This window comes from Procambarus clarkii, chromosome 86 (assembly GCF_040958095.1).
Source record: "Procambarus clarkii isolate CNS0578487 chromosome 86, FALCON_Pclarkii_2.0, whole genome shotgun sequence".
NCBI lineage: Eukaryota > Metazoa > Arthropoda > Malacostraca > Decapoda > Cambaridae > Procambarus > Procambarus clarkii.
Genome location: NC_091235.1, coordinates 6,901,781 through 6,922,564, shown reverse-complemented (window position 1 = coordinate 6,922,564; position 20,784 = coordinate 6,901,781). Strand labels below are relative to the sequence as shown.

General features: G+C 43.6%; 1 protein-coding gene across 2 annotated transcripts in view; it reads right to left on the bottom strand.

Annotated features, from left to right (window-relative positions):
• LOC138358832 (uncharacterized) overlaps nucleotides 1-20,225 on the bottom strand; it is a 38,918-nt gene extending 18,693 nt beyond the window's left edge. Inside the window, exons 1-3 of one of the 2 annotated variants that reach the window (XM_069317069.1) lie at nucleotides 19,196-20,225; nucleotides 16,339-16,504; nucleotides 12,629-16,042 (exon numbers count right to left, since the gene is read on the bottom strand). In XM_069317069.1, coding sequence (XP_069173170.1) covers nucleotides 16,024-16,042; nucleotides 16,339-16,504; nucleotides 19,196-19,985 — 975 coding nt within the window. In that variant the 5' untranslated portion in view covers nucleotides 19,986-20,225 and the 3' untranslated portion in view covers nucleotides 12,629-16,023. Of the gene's footprint in view, nucleotides 1-12,628; nucleotides 16,043-16,338; nucleotides 16,505-19,195 lie in introns of those variants that run through there. The other variant, XM_069317068.1, reaches the window with a different exon arrangement.
• Between the last annotated feature and the right edge of the window lie 559 nt (nucleotides 20,226-20,784).

The following is a 20,784-nucleotide window of genomic DNA, read 5'->3' as shown; positions in this document are numbered from 1 at the left end:
TATATGTATATATATTTATATGTTTAATATTATAATATTATATGTATATCGTATATTTGTAATATTATGTGTGTTATTTTGTTCAAACTTTATGGCAGGTACTTAGCGTAGGTAGCGAGGCTGGTCCCCCGGTCAGTACAGGTGACCTCTTGTGGCCCAGGTTGATGTCACCAGTTTCCAGTTACCCGATTTATAACCACTGATGCCGCCTCTTGCCACTATTCTATATTTCTAGTGTTCTATATTTATAATATTCACTTCCAACTTATATGTTGTTGTGATACCCGTTCCACATCACTGTTCCACGAATCACCGTTCACTATTTTTTTTGTTTCGTTTTTTTTTTATCCTAATACACGCATGTACACAAAGCCTCGTTCACTGGCTCACACGTGGTCTCCCGTTTATTCTCTATTTAACACAAAGTTCTATTGTTAATGACTATTTTCAATTTTCCAGCGGTCACTATGCACTTTGTTATGTCTGTAATCAGTAATCCACGGCAGTAGTCCTACGAATCCCTGTTAATGTCACGATTTTAACGGAGCGCGCACGGTACGTCTACCCCCTCCCTCGACCTCGACTCGACTCGCCCTGCAACCCGTTTGGGACAAAATACCATTTGATCGAAGTTATCCACACCTTTCATGAACTTATTGTACCATGCAGCCTAGTGGTGAGAAAGAGAGCCTCATAGCGCGCAGTTTAAAACAAACCCAAAGTAAATCGGATAAAAATTGAATTTTATACAAATATTTTAAAAGTTGACATAACTTTATGTCCACTATGCGTTTACGTTAGACGAAACCGGACGCGCCGGCGCGTTCAGATAGCGCGAAAGTGTTAAGTTGAAGGATAGACTGACCTCCACGATGCACGTCCTAATTCAACACAAGCCCGCAGAAGACCTTGGACATTAACCAGATACCCGGCAGCCAAGACCTTGGTCGCCCTCCAAAACCCCCACGTCCGAAACTGACTTAAGACATAGCACCAAACTAACCAGAGGCATACATACGGACATCATGGACACAAGGGTAGACTGCAGGCTGGCTAGCTGTAAGAACACTGCGGACAACCTGAGAAAACCGAGCCCTGGAACAGGAAAACCATATCAACCCACAACGGGTCTACCGAAACAGTACCAGTGGCCTGAAAGCCGTTGCCACAAAGCATGATGCGCATGCACAGGACAAAGCGTGTGATGCACCCCTGGCCAAACCAACAAAGCTCCTACAACTAAAGAACCACTCCAGATGCCTGCTGACTCATTCTTTGCCAGAAAAGAAGGCGACAACCCAACAAAACGACTACAAGGACCAAGAAAAATACTTGGCGCCAAAGGAGAACATAAAGCTCACCCATCTGAAAACTAGAGGCCAAGGCAAGCAAAAACAACACCCTCCAAAAACAATTCTGGGCCGAAGGGGCCATCATAAAACGAGAGGAAGAAAGAGAGACAGAACCCAGACCAAAGATCAGGCAGGCTCTGGCAGCACATGAGCTGGTCGGAGATGAAACAAAGTGCAAGAAGCAGGCAAAGCGGGGCCAAAAAAATGGTAAACCCAAACACAAGCTGATATGGCTCTGCCCATGCTGCATGATAGAAAGCGACAGTATTTGGCAAAGGATACTGATCGAGGAACAGCCAGGAAAGAAAGGACAAAACAACTTAGAGATGGAAGAATAAAGATGTAGGGAGAGAAAATGGAGAAAAAAAAAAAAAAACGCCAAGAACCCTCATACTGTCACTGAGAAGACCGTAGGTGGGACACCTTCAAACCAGCCACCTGTTCAACATATAAATGGTGATAAACCCGCATGAAAAAGATCAGATGCAGAAAGCAGAGAGAAGATTGAACCAGCAAAATACGGTACTCCCCCGACATTCTGAAAGAGGTGGAACCACAGAAAGACGCCTGGGTTTGGATACCGAGCAGGCAGCACCTGAAACCAAGGCTGGGCCAGCCACCAAGGAGACAGAATAATCACCCGCCCCTTTCCTGTCACCTCCAGCCATGCCAGCTTTTGAAGTAACAGTCAGACCAGGGTAAAGAGGTACAAGTAAATGCATCCCCACTGCAACCAGTCCAGCTGAAAGGCATCCACTGTGAGGCCTCGTAGTTGGGGAACAGCACTGCAGAAGTGTCAGATATCGAAACTCACGCAGATGCGAAGAGGGCGACATCCAAGAGGGCATACATCTGGCAAGGCCAGATGAAGGAAAATGACATCAACTGTCCAGTCCAAAGAAGGAAGTAGGACAGACCACCAGCCAGAACATTGGACGCGAATGAAGCGGAGATTCAATCCCGAGAACTCCACAGAAGAGCCACTCGAAGCGACCAGCCCCAAAGAGCCACAGATCGAAAAGGCCCTCCTCCTCCCCGGTTCAGACAATGAACTAAGGGGGAACAGTCAGAAAGAAGCTGGCTCACCAAGTCTGGATGATCCGAACTCTCCACAGTGCCTGCCACACAGACCCAAAGTCCCACACCGTGCCATGTGCCTGACGAAGAGGGGGTCCCAACGACATTGACTGGACTGGAGAGCGCTGACCCCAAGCCCCAACCGAGGGCCAAGGCGCCCAAAAGGACTTAGAGCAAGGAAGGTGCCATGGTGCTGAACCCCAAACCAGAAGAGGAAGCTGGTGACGCAACAACCAGCGAAGGGACACTGGAGGAACTCCCAGCGATCGGAAGAGTGACGAAAAAGAGCTGCCCCAAAAGAACCAGAACAGCCTCTGAGTGAAACCCAGCCCAACTGTTAAACCAGAAGAACAAAGGTCAAACTCCAGCACAGTAGTGCTAGCAATCGCCAAGGCACCCAGGTTCCCCTCGCATTAACACAGCAGGACAGCAGCCGGAGCAAGGCTGCAGGAGGCAGGGAGAGCGACACCAACCAAGACTCCCAAGTCAGGCACAACCAGGTCTGAACCGAGGATGGAACGAACTACGACTTCCACAGGTTCACCAGAAACCTGAATCCAGCGAGCTGGGAAAGAACCAGGTCCCTGGCTAGTAGACAAGCAAACCGGCCGAGAGCCCAAACCAGCCAGTCGTCAAGGTAGGTCAAAACAGGCAAGCGTGTAAAAACGTAATGTGCCAGATTCAGCCAGAATGAGAAAACCCAAAAGCGGTAACATGTCGCCCCACAACGAAACCTAACCAATCCCCAAACCTCAAATGAACTGGGATGTGCCAGTACACATCCTGAAAGTCCAGGAAAAGCACCCAAGCACCCGGCTTGAGAACGAGCCAAACCTGTGAAAATGTAGTCATCTAATAGGAGGGCACAGTTTCAACCGGGCCAGACAGGAAGGTCTAGAATGGACCAGAGGTCTGAACAATCTCGTATTGGGAGCAAAGCAGACGGGAACCCACCGAAGAGATGAAGTCATTCCGACCACCCCAGAAGACTCGGCAAAGGGTGGGAGAGAGGGCGTGTCTCAAAAACTCCAAACCCCCCAATGGAGGTGGGACGATCAAACTCTACTGCAGGCCTCAAAACACGACCTGAAAGCCCCACGAATTGTGGGACCAAGAGTGGGCAAACCAAACAAGCCCCCCTCCCCCCAACCACTGCCCCACAAAAGGGCCAGCACGAACTACAAGCCAGACCGCCAAGCAGAGCAAACAAAACGCAAGCCAGACGAAGAAGAAAAGGCTGATGGAAATGCATTCGAACTGGCCAAACACATAACATGTCAGCAGAGGACCAAATGGAGAAGCAGAAGTGAGAGCCGGCAAACGAGTGCATGCTTGTTATTAAAGATTCGATTGTTTTAGTGTTGGGGAGTTCATTTGGTGGAGTGTGAGGCTCCGGTGTCTTTTGAACCTAGCAGTGGTCTGTATTGGTTCCTTGACTTTCTTGAGGTTTTCCCGGTGGGGTGATAGAATGTCACCTACTTCCATCCACACTGTGAGGGGGGCCAGGCTTTAATGCTGGTCCCCAGTAAGCCGAATAGAGCTCCATGGCTGATGCCTTCGAGTAGTTGGGAGCTATCTCAACGAAATTGCTCCAGGGAGCCACAAGGCTCTCCCCCTAGAAAGTACAGATAAACCATGCTACAACATCCATAATATCAGACTTTAATTCTCAGTGGCTCCTAATAAAAGATCTGCCAAACATTGAGATGCCTAGTGCCAGTCTTCGGCAATCTCGGATACTAGTCTCCAGACAGACGGGGTTGAACATACGGAAAACCAGGGTTGTTATTCTAGGTGTTGCCTAATAATCTGAAAATGCTGTACAATAAAGGAAATAATTAAATTATCCATAACACATATGGTTTAAGTTTCTTATAAATTGAAACATACATATGAATACAGGTACAGTATCTTCATTGCCTGTAGGCCTGACAGCTGAATGGACAGCGCTTCGGATTCATAGTCCTGAGGTTCCAGGTTCGATCCCCGGTGGAGGCAGAAACAAATGGGCAGTTTCTTTCATCCTGATACCCCTGTTACCTAGCAGTAAATAGGTACCTGGAAGTTAGACAGCTACAGGCTGCTTCCTAAGGGTGTGTAACAAAAAGGAAGCCTGGTCGAGGCCCGGGCTGCGGGGACGCTAAGCCCCGAAATCATCTCAAGATACAGTATATGGCTTCTTCAGTTTTTTTAATATATCTGCGGGGCTTTAGATGTACTGTGCAGCACTTATTCTAGTGTCATTTTATAAAGCATCTCCTCTTTCAATGTATAGCATAAATTTTATTCACTAAAATAATTGTTTGTTTAATCAATCAGTAATATCATATATATCATTCTTAACCACTTAACTGCGTCAACCAAGTATTGTCGGTCGGCGGGAAACTGCGCCAACCAAGAAAGCTCTTTTTGATTTTCCCGTAAGCATTCTAAATGTGTGCGAGGTTGGTTTTGTACGAAATGGACTCTTAAGACCTCCAGTGAGAGGCAGCCATCTTGGAAAAAATTCCCAGAATTCCCTAGGACTGCTGGCTGGGTTAGTACTGAATGAGCAACCATGGGTGGCGCACGCGCCTCTGGCTCCCAAACACCTGTCCAACGCAGTGTTGAAAGATAACGCTCTGTCAGTGAAGTTCAAACCTTATTGTTCGAAGAACATGAGGGTCATAATAGTGGTGAAGCTAGGTGCAATAAGGACCTAACACAAAGGTCGGATGCAAGTGAGACAGCACCTATGAGGACGATACAGCGAGCGTATCCAGTTGTAGCTCTGAGCGTCATCCTTGCAATCCTATGCTATCTCCAATTTATTTAGATGATACATAGATGAATCGTTTTCTGTGTTCAGTGATAATGTATCTGATATAAGTAGCATAGATGAACAGTGTTAGCAGCTTCCATGGTGGTGTTTTCCATAGATATTTTCAAGAATACCTGAATCTCTTCCTGACTGACGGACACTCTTTGAGGCAAGCTGAATCTCTTCCTGTGTGGGACCATACAAAGCGATCTTTTCAAGACTACCTTACAAATTGATCTTTTCCTATAATCTTTTCAATGCTACCTTATGTTTTACAAGCTTGGCTACATACAACCTACAAGTACTAAAGCCAAGGGTGTACGTGAGTGCGTTATTTGCAAGCACACAGAATGAAGAAACAGGAAGCGAAAATTTATCTGTACCTGGTGCAACGAGAGCGAAGTCACGCTGTACACCATGGACTACTTCGTTGATTATTACTCACTTCCGAAGTACTGTATAATACGATGTGTTACTGTGTAAATAGTGTGTGAAACTGTACATATTGTAACTTTAGTGAATTTTTAACAAGTAATATTGCGACAATAAACATTCATTGTGGACACATTACTGACACATATATCACAGTTCCATGGTACATTATGAATGTTCTACTGTATACATATTGTAAAGGACACAAATATGCATTATATGCGATAACAAAAATAAAAAATAAAACCGCATTGGAAATACAGTGGTACCTCGGAATGCGATTGTCCCTGTATGCGAGGTTTTCGGAAGGCGAGCAGTATTTACTCCAAAAATTTGTCTCAGAAGGCGAGGGTTACTTCGGGACGCGAGTTTGTTGATACGCGTACAGGCCGACCTAGCGCGTGGTGGTTCGGCGATCGTCGCCCCTCCGCCCCTCAGTTTACCACTGTCTAGCGCTCAGTGACTACCCCCACATCAATTCTTCTCGCGGATTTTCATTGTTTTGTTGGATTTTTGGTGATTTGTCTATACAATTTGTTATTATATATCTCACCATGGGTCCCAAGAAAGCCAGTGGTAAGGATAAAGGCCAGAAAGCTCATGTGAGGATGACAATAGAGGAGAAACAAGAGATCATTCGGAAGCATGAGAACGGTACACGTGTTGTTGAACTTTGTAGGCAGTACAACAAAGCCACATCAACAATATGCACTATACTTAAGAAGAAAAATAAGATTATGGGTGCTTAAGTGGCAAAAGGAGTAAGAACATTAACGGCACAAAGACCACAAATACTTGAAGAAGTGGAAAAGTTGTTATTAATTTGGATACACGACAAGGAGTTGAGGGGTGATAGTGTTTCGGAGGCCATTATTTGTGAGAAAGCCAGGGTGTTGCACGAAGACCTTCTAAAGAATACCCCTGCAACGAGTGATGCAGATAAGAAAGAGTTTAAGGCAAGCAGGGGCTGGTTTGAAAAATTTAGAAAGAGAAGTGGTATCCATAGTGTTACAAGGCATGGGGTTATGTGATGTGATTATGGAAGGGGACTCCCCTTCCAAACAGTAACTCCTCTCCTCCTCCCCCCTCCTCACCATCTTCCATACGCCTACAGCACTCGAGAGCAAGGTAAGTAATAACTGGAACACAGTTTTGTAGGTTTATTTAGATGAATTAGGTAAATTAGGTATAAAAATTTAGTTTGATGTGGGGTTTTTGGGGTAGTCAGGAACGGATTAATTCATTTCCCTTTATTTCTTATGGGGAAATTAACTTCGGAATGCGAGTTTTCGGAAGGCGAGGCGTCTCCAGGAACGGATTAAACTCTTATTCTGAGGTATGCCTGTACATAGAACAAAAAAAGTGACCGTGTCTAGGCGATTCATGCACGGGCGACCAGGCCCTGATGACGTCACAGAGCACCTTGTCCACGTACCCAGTCAAAGTAAGTGGAATTTGGTATTAAGTTTTACATAGTCATGTTCAGGGAAGGGAATTTATCATTTTATGAAGAAAAAAGAAATTTTGGGGAAAACTTTATTTCATGCGCACGGGGAATTTCACAATAAACTTGGCGCAGCATGGTGCTTAAGCACTTTCACCCTATGCTTAACAATGTTGAAATTCTCAAATTAAAATGCAAAAATCTAGGACTTATGATTAGAGAACTTAAGCCAAAAAAATTATGTATAAATATTCAAATTAAGGTAAGCAGGATCTGGGGATTCATATCTATAAGAATTTTTAATATTTTATTTTATTTATATATATGTCGTACCTAGTAGCCAGAACGCACTTCTCAGCCTACTATGCAAGGCCCGATTTGCCTAATAAGCCAAGTTTTCATGAATTAATTGTTTTCGACTACCTAACCTACCTGACCTAACCTAACCTAGCTTTTTCGGCTACCTAACCTAACCTAACCTATAAAGATAGGTTAGGTTAGGTTAGGTAGGGTTGGTTAGGTTCGGTCATATATCTACGTTAATTTTAACTCCAATAAAAAAAAATTGACCTCATACATAATGAAATGGGTAGCTTTATCATTTCATAAGAAACAAATTAGAGAAAATATATTAATTCAGGAAAACTTGGCTTATTAGGGAAATCGGGCCTTGCATAGTAGGCCGAGAAGTGAGTTCTGGCTACTAGGTACGACATATACAGTACTGTATAAGAGTTCTGTTGCTATAGCCACTAGCATGCTATAGCCACTAGCATGCATAGCATTTCGGGCAAGTCCTTAATCCTAATTTTCCCCGGAATATGACCTACCAAATTGTTTAACAACCAGGTACCCATTCACTGCTGGGTGAACAGAGGCTATAGTTAAGGATTGGTGCCCAGTAAATCCTCCCCGGCCAGGATACGAACCCAGGCCAAAGTGCTCGCGAAATGCCAGGCGAGTGTGTTACCACTTCGCCATGGGGACTGCTTATACATCTAATGTTATATATTCAATACATCTAATATTATACTGTATATTCTTTTATTTTATCTTGTCCTTGTTAGGCCCAATTTTCAGCTTGTAGTTCAGTTTTAATCATACTATAAAATGGATATTAATTCAATTAAACCTGTACATAGAAAGAGTAAAGTTAATCCCAGGAATTAGAAGCCTAATATATGATTCTAGATGTTCAGAAAGTTAATAGTGTAATTTACATTCCCTAAAACGGCAGATAAGACAACTGAAATGCAAAACTTATACTGTACAAATGTATGAAAGGTGTTACATGAATCTCCTGCATAGCAGTGGAACTACCTTTTCCACTAACCCTCAATGCCTCTGCACTGAAGTTCACCTCTACATCAGCCCAGATGAGTCATCGGTCCTGCTATCTCTCCACCTCTCTGTACCCCCCAAGGCCTGGCACGGCCTGGTAAGACTCGGCGGCAAACCGAGCACCTCCGCTAACGTGTAGTTTGTCTTCACAAACAAGCAGCTAACCGCCGTCAGCTAGCAGTGGGCCGCCTCAACACAAAGGCGCCGCCAGCCACAAACTAGCAGTTTGCTAATAGCGCTTGTTACCACCTTGCGTTGACACCGGATGTGAGTCATCACCGCCAGACTATATAAAGGGCACCGCCTCCCTAGAGAGTCAGTCTCTCTTAGTGCTCTTGGATCACCTTAAACTCCTGCAATGCCATCTGCCCTCAGCCTACATCGTTTGCTGGATGCTGTGGTGGTATGGTAGATGTCTTCAGCACACCAGTATACTCTTGTATTAGATTTAAACTTTCATTTACTTATTTTATTTGTTCTATAATAACAGCCAAATGTTCTCAGGTGCCATTTTTCTTCATTAATATTTCAGTAAATTGTTTTAATTATTTATTTGATGAATTTCATTCGTTTCCACCTGCGACTTAAACACTGCAAGGGCCAATAGCAGCATTTTTGTTTATTTGTGTGATGGAAAGCATACCACCTTGGTTCAGTATAGCTGCAATATCACAACCCGTCGCAAAGGCAGCCCTTCCTCCAAAAATGGGGAGGTAAATGTAACAGCCCCATAAGTGCAATTATGTATGACAGGAATTGTACTTATTTACACTTAGTATTAAATCATAGTCAAATATATTGTGAATATTTGAGTTTACCTGAAAAGCTGAATAGAAAACCACCACCTAACCTAACGTCTTAGTTTTTGAAGATAAGCATTTTATTGCTTACAATTACAGTAATAATTACAATTACTACTTAACCTATAGCTATATTGATATTACAGTTTTATAAAACAAATAAAACAAAACTAAAATATTTAAATAAATTGCAAAGTAACTCAGGATATTTTCAAATTTTGTATAAAATCTTTATTGTTTAATAAAACTGAGAAAGAAATTTCTTATACAGTGTATTTAAAACTTGTGTATAGCAAACAGAACTTTAAAACTTCATCCTAAAATTCTGAGTGTCTTAACAGAAAACGAGGAGAATTAAATGGGGAGGTAAATGTAACAGCCCCATAAGTGCAATTATGTACTATGTATGACAGTCAGGAAATGTACTTATTACACTTAGTATTAAAATGTACTGTCAATTCGGAGGATGGGTTGCGCAAAGGATATAACAAGGGGGAGGGGGCATTAATAGGGTGCTTAATATGTCCACACAAAACAAAACATGAAACAAAGGTCACAGGACACAAGAAGACAGTGACATGCTGGGAGGACGGTGACAGGCTGGGAAGACGGTGACAGGCTGGAAAGACGGTGACAGGCTGGAAAGACGGTGACAGGCTGGGAAGACGGTGACAGGCTGGGAAGACGGTGACAGGCTGGGAAGACGGTGACAGGCTGGGAAGACGGTGACAGGCTGGGAAGACGGTGACAGGCTGGGAAGACGGTGACAGGCTGGGAAGACGGTGACAGGCTGGGAAGACGGTGACAGGCTGGGAAGACGGTGACAGGCTGGGAAGACGGTGACAGGCTGGGAAGACGGTGACAGGCTGGGAAGACGGTGACAGGCTGGGAAGACGGTGACAGGCTGGGAAGACGGTGACAGGCTGGGAAGACGGTGACAGGCTGGGAAGACGGTGACAGGCTGGGAAGACGGTGACAGGCTGGGAAGACGGTGACAGGCTGGGAAGACGGTGACAGGCTGGGAAGACGGTGACAGGCTGGGAAGACGGTGACAGGCTGGGAAGACGGTGACAGGCTGGGAAGACGGTGACAGGCTGGGAAGACGGTGACAGGCTGGGAAGACGGTGACAGGCTGGGAAGACGGTGACAGGCTGGGAAGACGGTGACAGGCTGGGAAGACGGTGACAGGCTGGGAAGACGGTGACAGGCTGGGAAGACGGTGACAGGCTGGGAAGACGGTGACAGGCTGGGAAGACGGTGACAGGCTGGGAAGACGGTGACAGGCTGGGAAGACGGTGACAGGCTGGGAAGACGGTGACAGGCTGGGAAGACGGTGACAGGCTGGGAAGACGGTGACAGGCTGGGAAGACGGTGACAGGCTGGGAAGACGGTGACAGGCTGGGAAGACGGTGACAGGCTGGGAAGACGGTGACAGGCTGGGAAGACGGTGACAGGCTGGGAAGACGGTGACAGGCTGGGAAGACGGTGACAGGCTGGGAAGACGGTGACAGGCTGGGAAGACGGTGACAGGCTGGGAAGACGGTGACAGGCTGGGAAGACGGTGACAGGCTGGGAAGACGGTGACAGGCTGGGAAGACGGTGACAGGCTGGGAAGACGGTGACAGGCTGGGAAGACGGTGACAGGCTGGGAAGACGGTGACAGGCTGGGAAGACGGTGACAGGCTGGGAAGACGGTGACAGGCTGGGAAGACGGTGACAGGCTGGGAAGACGGTGACAGGCTGGGAAGACGGTGACAGGCTGGGAAGACGGTGACAGGCTGGGAAGACGGTGACAGGCTGGGAAGACGGTGACAGGCTGGGAAGACGGTGACAGGCTGGGAAGACGGTGACAGGCTGGGAAGACGGTGACAGGCTGGGAAGACGGTGACAGGCTGGGAAGACGGTGACAGGCTGGGAAGACGGTGACAGGCTGGGAAGACGGTGACAGGCTGGGAAGACGGTGACAGGCTGGGAAGACGGTGACAGGCTGGGAAGACGGTGACAGGCTGGGAAGACGGTGACATGCTGGGAAGACGGTGACAGGCTACCTACCTTGAGGCTACCTTGAGGTGCTTCCGGGGCTTAGTGTCCCCGCGGCCCGGTCGTCGACCAGGCCTCCTGGTTGCTGGACTGATCAACCAGGCTGTTAGACGCGGCTGCTCGCAGCCTGACGTATGAGTCACAGCCTGGTTGATCAGGTATCCTTTGGAGGTGCTTATCCAGTTCTCTCTTGAACACTGTGAGGGGTTTGCCAGTTATGCCCCTTATGTGTAGTGGAAGCGTGTTGAACAGTCTCGGGCCTCTGATGTTGATAGAGTTCTCTCTCAGAGTACCTGTTGCACCTCTGCTTTTCAACGGGGGTATTCTGCACATCCTGCCATGTCTTCTGGTCTCATGTGGTGTTATTTTTGTGTGCAGGTTTGGGACCAGCCCCTCAATTATTTTCCACGTGTAAATTATTATGTATCTCTCCCGCCTGCGCTCAAGGGAGTACAGATTTAGGCTCTTTAGTCGGTCCCAGTAATTTAGATGTTTTACTGAGTGGATTCTAGCAGTAAAGGATCTCTGCACGCTCTCTAGGTCAGCAATTTCTCCAGCTTTGAAAGGGGCTGTCATTGTGCAGCAGTACTCCACTCTAGATAGCACAAGCGTTTTGAAAAATATCATCATCGGTATAGCATCTCTAGTGTGAAAAGTTCTTGTTATCCAACCTGTCATTTTTCTTGCAGTTGTGACAGCTACTTTATTGTGTTCTTTAAAGGTAAGGTCTTCCGACATGAGTACACCCAGGTCCTTTACATTGCCTTTTCGTTCTATGTTATGATTTGCCTGCATTTTGTACGTGGTTTCTGTTTTTATATTTTCAATTTTTCCGTAGCGCATGAGCTGAAACTTATCCTCGTTGAATACCATATTATTTTCTGTAGCCCATAGAAAGACCTGATCAACATCTGATTGGAGGTTTGCCGTGTCCTCTATGTTGCCAACTCTCATGAAAATCCTAGTGTCATCTGCAAAGGATGATACAGTGCTATAGGTTGTGTTCTGGTCTATGTCCGATATGAGGATGAGAAAAAGTACTGGAGCAAGCACAGTACCCTGGGGGACTGAGCTCTTCACGGTTGATGGGCTGGATTTTATTTTGTTGACTATTACACATTGGGTTCTGTCAGTCAGGAAATTGTAGATCCATCTGCCTATTTTCCCGGTAATTCCTTTTGAACGCATTTTATGTGCAATAACACCATGGTCACATTTATCAAAAGCTTTTGCGAAATCTGTGTAAATTACATCAGCGTTTTGTTTGTCTTCCATAGCATCTAATGCCATATCATAGTGGTCCAGCAACTGCGACAGGCAAGAGCGCCCTGTTCTGAAACCATGTTGTCCGGGGTTATGGAGATGCTGTGATTCCATGTATTTTGTGATCTTACTTCTTAGCACTCTCTCAAAAATTTTTATGATGTGCGATGTTAGTGCTATCGGTCTGTAATTTTTTGCCTTTGCCTTATTTCCTCCTTTATGGAGTGGTGCTATCTCTGCTGTTTTTAGTATGTCAGGGATAACGCCAGTATCTAGGCTTTGTCTCCACAGAATGTGAAGGGCCTGCGATAGTGGTTTTTTACAGTTCTTGATGAATATGGAGTTCCAAGAATCCGGGCCTGGTGCAGAGTGCATAGGCATACTGTTTATGGCTTCTTCAAAATCTAGTGGGGATAGGGCGACGTCTGATATGTGATTTGATGTTGGTATCATATCCATGAAAAATTCATTTGGGTTATCAATCTTTAGTGCATTTAATGGCTCACTGAAAACAGAGTCGTACTGCTTCCTCAGTAACTCGCTCATTTCTTTGTTGTCATCTGTGAAAGTTCCATCTCCCTTTCGCAGGGGCCCGATACTAGATGTGGTTTTTGATCTTGATTTTGCATAGGAGAAAAAATATTTCGGATTTCTCTCTATTTCACTGATGGCCTTTTGCTCTCTTTGCCTCTCCTGGGTTTTGTATGATTCTTGTAGCTTGAGTTCAATTGTTTCTATTTCTCTACCTAACCTTCTTCGCCGTTCTTGAGATAGGGTGCGACTCTCAAGTTGTTCCGCGATTCGTTTTCTTCGCCTATATAGGGAACGACGTTCCCGTTCCAATCTGCATCTCTTTCTCTTTTTTCTTAGGGGTATGCGATTTGAACATATTTCTAGTGCTACTGAGCTTATTTTTTCCAGGCACTGGTTCAGGTTTGCATTTCCTAGCTGTTCTTCCCAGTTTATTTCTGTGAAGTCCTGGTTTATTTGCTCCCAGTTTATCCGTTTATTATTGAAGTTGAATTTGCTGAAATCTCCTCCACCGGGAATCTGGACTGGTTTTGAAGGTCCATTCCCCATGGTTGTCAGAACTTCAATTAAGTTGTGATCTGAGTAACAGGTATTTGTAATCATTATGTTCCCGATCAACTCATCATTATTAGTGAAAATGAGGTCCAGCGTGTTCTCCTTCCTAGTTGGTTCTACTATTTGCTGGTTTAAGGCAAACCTATCGCACATCCGTAGCAGGTCATTTGCATGTGCCTGCTCATTTAGGCTACTTCCTGGTATTCTTTCTGATATTACTGTATTAGCCAGGTGCTTCCATTTCAGGTGCCGTAGGTTGAAGTCCCCAAGCAGGATGATGTTCGGAGCTGGATTTGTGAGGTTTTCCAAGCAGTGCTCTATTTTCATTAGTTGGTCTTTAAACTGCTGAGGGTTTGCCTCCGGTGACTTATATACAAGGACAACAACTACATTTAGGATCTCTATTTTGACTATCAGCACTTCCACCATATCATTTGAGGTGTTTAGCAGCTCAGTACAGATGAGTGTGTCTTTGATGTAGAGGCTGACCCCACCCTGAAGCCGGTGTTTCCTATCACATCTGAAGAGATTGTATTCTGGGATCCATATTTCACCATCAAGGTAGTCCTTTGTGTGAGTTTCCGTTAGGGCTGCAAACACTGCATTTGCCTCATGAAGGAGACCATCTATAAAATGAACTTTGTTGGATTTGCGTGTTTTTATACCCTGGATGTTGGTTGGGCTGGGAAGACGGTGACAGGCTGGGAAGACGGTGACAGGCTGGGAAGACGGTGACAGGCTGGGAAGACAGTGACAGGCTGGGAAGACGGTGACAGGCTGGGAAGACGGTGACAGGCTGGGAAGACGGTGACAGGCTGGGAAGACGGTGACAGGCTGGGAAGATGGGACACCACAAGCATAGCTCTCATCCTGTTTCTACACTTAAGTAATTTCAAATCAGATAAGCTTGGATTCAGCAAGGTCTTTGGTAAATACTGATTTGAGGATTTGGTTGTAGATATGTAGTAAATAGATCTTATGGTGGGCTCTCTTTTAGCGGAGATTAGATATACAGGCTCTAGAAGACTTGAACCATGGACCTCACGTGTGTGAGGCCAAAGCTCTATTGACTGAGCTATTGAGTAGTCTTAAGAAGGAAAGTTTATTTCCATGGAAGTGTGGATGACAATTTATTAGATATACAGTATTGTACTGTACTGGTATTGTATAAATAAGTGAGTTGGGTAGGCATAAACAGGAGCTGCCTCACATGGCCCAATGGGTAATCTGTAGTTTCCCTAATTTTGATGTTCTTATAATACAGTATTGGGTAACACTTCGCTTTGATGTCCAAAGGGTTTGGAAAGGATGGGGAAGGTGAAGGTATGGGGAGGTGAAATTCTGGAAAAGGATGCAGGAGTAGAGAGAGAGCAGGTTTGAAAGTGCAACACACTTATAATAACAGACATGGTTTACAGATGCTTGAATCTATGAGTGTCTGCAGACTAGCATCTAAGGGTATCAGACAGAAACTAGGTATCCCAGTGTTTGGTGGCTTATTCCTTGGGAAGCACTGACCATTAAGATTTCATACTAGTGGACATGCTTGATGGGGTTCTTGGAGTTCTTCTACTCCTCAAGCCCGGCCCATGGCCAGGCTTTGAAGACTTGTGAGAGCTTGGTCCAACAGGCTGTTGCTTGGAGTGGCCCACAGGTCCCACATACCCACCACTGCCCAGTTGGTCCGGCACTTCTTGAGAAAACTATCTAGTTTTCTCTTGAAGATGTCCACGGTTGTTCCGGCAATATTTCTTGTACTCGCTGGGAGGATGTTGAACAACCGTAAACCTCTGATGTGGTAGCAGGGTTACCTTGCGATTACCTTGCGATGATTTCGGGGTCCAATATCCCCACGGCCTGGTCCTCAACCAGGCCTCCTAGTTCTGTGTGTTCGGCCTCACACTCCTCTTAGGGTGTGTTAGTCCTCTTTATAGTTTGGCGACATTTGGTAATTTCAAAATGTTCAGCAACTTAATTTTTTTCTTCTTACCATGCATCCGGAGATTAAAAACTGAACACCCATGATAGGTGACTCATTCCTCAAAAGCCAATATCTGTTATGTTCTGATAATAATATGTAAAGTAGCACTGTTTGGCATGAATCAGTAACATTTACACTTGATTTGAAGACACTTGATTGAGCTGTCTGATGACCTGAAATAGTGCCAGTTTCAATATCGGTCAGGAAAAAGTTTATTACCCATAATGCACTTTTCAAGTGTTGATCCCTTTCCATGTGTCAGCCTTAAGAACCATATACAGTGGAATCTCGACTTACGAATGCTCCTACTTACGAATTTTTCGGGTTACGGCCCCAATTTTGTCAGAAAATTTGAATCGGGTAACGACCTTTGCTTCGACTTGCGACTCTGTTGATACACATATGGGTCAACCGAGCGCGTGGTTCCTAGTGGCAAAAATGAAGTTTAGTAGTGAAGTAAACTGCTTCAGTTTACCAATGCCTCCCACTTCGTAACGATCACACTTGAATTTTTTGTAAAGAATTTCATTGTTTTTCTGAACTTAAAAGACTTTTGAACATAAAACTAATTATTATATATCACGCCATGGGTCCCAAGAAAGTCAGTGGTAAGGTTCAACCTAAGAAAATAGTTGTGAGTAGAGGCAGTGGAGGATGTCCCCTTCTTATTAAAAATGTGTGAATTATGGGAAGAACTACAAAGTTTTGCTGAAAAGACTCACCCAGATAAAGCTGTAGCAGGCTGTTGCATTGACCTTATTAATGACAATGTGATGTCTATTTTAACACTACAGACAGGTGTTAAAATGTAGGGAAAACAAGTCTCTGTGGAAAGGTTCTTAGTGAGACAAACAAGCAGTGAGCCACAACCAGGTCCTAGTGGTATGCCTGCAAAACGAGAGAGAGAGAGTACCCCTGAGTAGTCATCACTGCCTAATGTTATAATAGAAAGGGACTCCCCTTCCAAACACTAGCACCTCTCCTCCTCCCCGCTGTCTTCCATACGCCAACAAGAGTCACCAATAAAAGTAAGTTATAACTTGTACATACTAAAGTACAAAATGTGTGTGTATTATGTATGAGATGTATTTTAAAATTAATATTTTGTGGAGTGTGGAACAGATTAATTCAATTTACATTATTTCTTATGGAAAATTTGTTTCGAGTTACGAATTTTCAAGTTACGACCCATCTCTGGGGACAGATTTAATTTGTAAATGGAGGTACCACTGTACTTTCTATCAATTGCTTTGATAAAATATCTAGGTTTCATGCCCAAGCAATGTTACTTGGTCCATCAGACCAGTGATCTTTTATTGTATTATGACATGCTTTTGGGATATTCCTTTTTTTATATATAAAAGAACAATATGTAACTAAGTAGTACATCCTAATAAAACCACATACTGTTTTGGACTAGTCTTAAACCTAACAAAGAAGTTGAAATAGTCATTAAGAATTTGCAGGGATTTGTAAGATACAAGATGAACAGCTAATCTTAACCCTTAAAATGCTATTATAGTTCAACAGTATCTCAAAGCAGCCATGAGTCAACAAAATCATTTGGAGAGTCAGAGTGACTTTAGCTCCAGGTCCTCCATCATCATTTAATGAACATAATGCTTACCTGCACTAACACAGAGATCTTCAATGTTTATATTTATTTTGTTACTCTACTTTTCCATACAAATTTCTTACTTTTGAATATATTTAAATGAAAATAGACAAAACAAAATCACTTGTTTTGGTACTACTAACTCTTATAAAACATATTTTGATGAATGCCAGAAGGAACTTTGACCACTGTCAATGTCAAAATAAGGTTAGATATACAGTACAGTATCATTTTGGTGTATATCCCAGTCTTTTGAATACAGACCTACATTTAAAAAAAAAAAAAAAGTTTATTACTGTATTATTATTATTCAGAGAGAAATCACATTAAAATGATGTAGTTAGTGTGTGTGTGGGGGGGCAGGGGACACCCAGTGCATAGGTTCGAATCCTCATTACTGCTCCTACAAATTCTCTTATTACTATTACTTTTTTTTGTTTTTTTTTGCAAAGTCAGGGTGACTATTTTGACAATATTTGCACTGAGGCTTAAATAAAGATATAAAATTGCAGTAATGTGATAACATAATTACAGCCAAGTAATGACAACTGTATGTAACATTAGTAATAGGGAAAGACGGTGAACATGTGATGTAACAATGAGGAAATTAGGTACAGTACTTCTTGTTTTACTTTTGAATAATGCATATGTTTGTTATGAAAATGGAAGTGATGTATTTCATGACCCTATCCCACCCAACATTTCCCAACCAAAACCAACCCTTCCAAACCCAATCCAACCCTTCCAAACCCAATCCAACCCTTCCAAACCCAATCCAACCCTTCCAAACCCAATTCAACCCTTCCAAACCCAATTCAACCCTTCCAAACCCAATTCAACCCTTCCAAACCCAATTCAACCCTTCCAAACCCAATCCAACCCTTCCAAACCCAATTCAACCCTTCCAAACCCAATTCAACCCTTCCAAACCCAATTCAACCCTTCCAAACCCAACCCAATTCAACCCTTCCAAACCCAATTCAACCCTTCCAAACCCAATTCAACCCTTCCAAACCCAATTCAACCCTTCCAAACCCAATTCAACCCTTCCAAACCCAATTCAACCCTTCCAAACCCAATCCAACCCATCATAACCTAACACAGCCTACCCCAACCCCACCTAACACAGCCTAACCTAGAACTATATACATGCAGTTTGTACAATTAGAACTAAGCTTTCTCCAAATGCCTGTGAACAACTTGAACATACATCGGTTTTACCCAGCCATGGTTTTGATACAGTAGGTAGTGTTGGGTGCTATGGGTTTGAACAGAACACTTTGAACAGAGAAAGGATATACGGTACAAAGAAAGAACGAGAGGATCTGTAGGTACAGTAGTACTGTATAAGCTCAAAGTATTATACAATGATAAATACGTATACAAGTATACGTATTTATCGTATATATATAGGTAAATAGATATGATAAATACGATGCTCGATAAACATCATTTGAATGTTTAAAAAATTTATTTTCTTAGGAATGTCTATTTTAATGCAAGTGATTTAATAAAATGCAAACAGCATATGATTTTATGTATTATGTATAATTTATATAATACATAAATCTAAAAAAAATATATATATTTTAAATATTTTACTGTGACAATCACAGCATATACTGAATTATAACATTACTTTAAACTACACACAAATAATGAACTTGAAAACTGCTTAAAGAAGTCATTCCAGAAATTCTGCCATGACTGACAACCATGACACTGCTTTGAAAATATGCTAATAATTAAACAGATTTTGTTGAATGACAAAATATGGTTAGGTAATTATCAAGAGAAAGTGTTAAGCCATTATGAATATATAGTGCCTGGGATATGTTAACCAAACTTTGTTAGAAAAATAAGAAAAGGAGCACGAGATTGTTCTACTACCTGAAGCAGAAATTCTATATAACAATTTTATAATGTTATCCGAGATCTTCACAACCCACATGGAATATACTTACTTGCAACGATATCTTCATCTTTGTTCATTTCTGGTTCAGCTGCTTCATGAGTTAGACATTTACTACACGCAGAGTGGAGACACGGCAACAGTTTAGGCTCCTGGTCCATCGCACTCGAGTCACAAAATACACAATGCACACTGTCCCAACTAAACTGGTCCTCGGGCTCAGGAGCGCCCGTCCCCGATACACTCCCCTCACCGCCCCCACTACTGGCACTCGAGTCCCCCCCTCCCTCCATCATCACTTCAGTTTCCGCTTCTTGTGACCCCGTTTCAATATTTTCATCGTTTGGCAATGTGTCCTTTTCTGGCACAGTCCAAGATCTAGTCGTTTCAATTTGTTCACTTTCCGACACTTGTTCTCTATCATTTTGTACACTTAAATGTTGCAGTTCTGAGGCTGAGGGCGCCTCGTCCACCACTAGAGAGGTTGGTGGGTCTGTGCAGGTAGACTCAGTACTGTCGTGGTGGGGGTCCGTACTAACATGATGCAGGCCAGGCAGGTCCTCCCGAGCCTGCTCCGTCTCCGTGTCACCATCGGGCATGGAGCTCTCTGCCGCCTCCTGGGGCTCATCCATGGCAGAGGGTGGCGTGGCAGTCGCCACCTGGTCGTCTAAGACCAGCTTGAGAGGCTGGTCGTCGTCCGCGTCCATCTCAGTGTCCCTCTCCGTGCCTGCCGACTCCTCGTCCGCTGCTTCCCCACCATCCATTTGTAAAGTTTCTATCTGCACTCCCACTAGATTTTCCAGGGCCGTTAAAGGCCGCAAATCTAGACTGGACTCTGCCATGGTTTGGAGCTGGCATCAGCCTTCACCCTCATTTAAATCACGTTAGTTTCATGGCCAAAATTGTAGCACTTCCTCTAGTAGCATCGCCGACATGTTTCTTGTTGTGTACGACTGCACTGGGGGATTGTGGGTCCCCAGGCCTGCCATCTCCCTTGTATTTACACCATTCATCTACCGTTATCTCATTGAACAACTACGGCGATATATTCCCTTTAGTTCGTTCATTGGTCAAAATATATTTTAGTTAATAATCCTTGGGGAAATATAGTCTTCCGGACTGTGAAGGCTGTTTACGGTTGGTACCTAACGTAAGCGGGATTTTTAACTGCCATATCAAAGGCTTCCGTGCTTTGTACCAACCCATCGATCAGCATTACTACGTTACCCGATCTTATACATTAATGAAATCAAGATTATATGCATTAATATATATATTTTGTTAGAAAATATTAGTATACTATCAAAAGAAAATGTAGAAAACTTTCTTATTAGGACAAATCCGGATTTCCCACGAGTGTGAGGCATTGGGAAAGTTAACGCATTGGCCGAATAATTTATATATATATAACCTTACTCAGGATTTACATAATATGTGCGGCATCAATAACATACAATTGTAAACTCAAGATTTATAGGCTAAATATGGCATGATTGTCTGGAAGTTTACGCAGCATTTGAAGAATTGCTAAATATACAATTACCGTTATGCAGTACATTATTAATTCTTAAATTATAGGCATATTGTATATAATATGTTAATGTTGCAGTCGTATTTAAATTATTAAATATAATTTTGCTA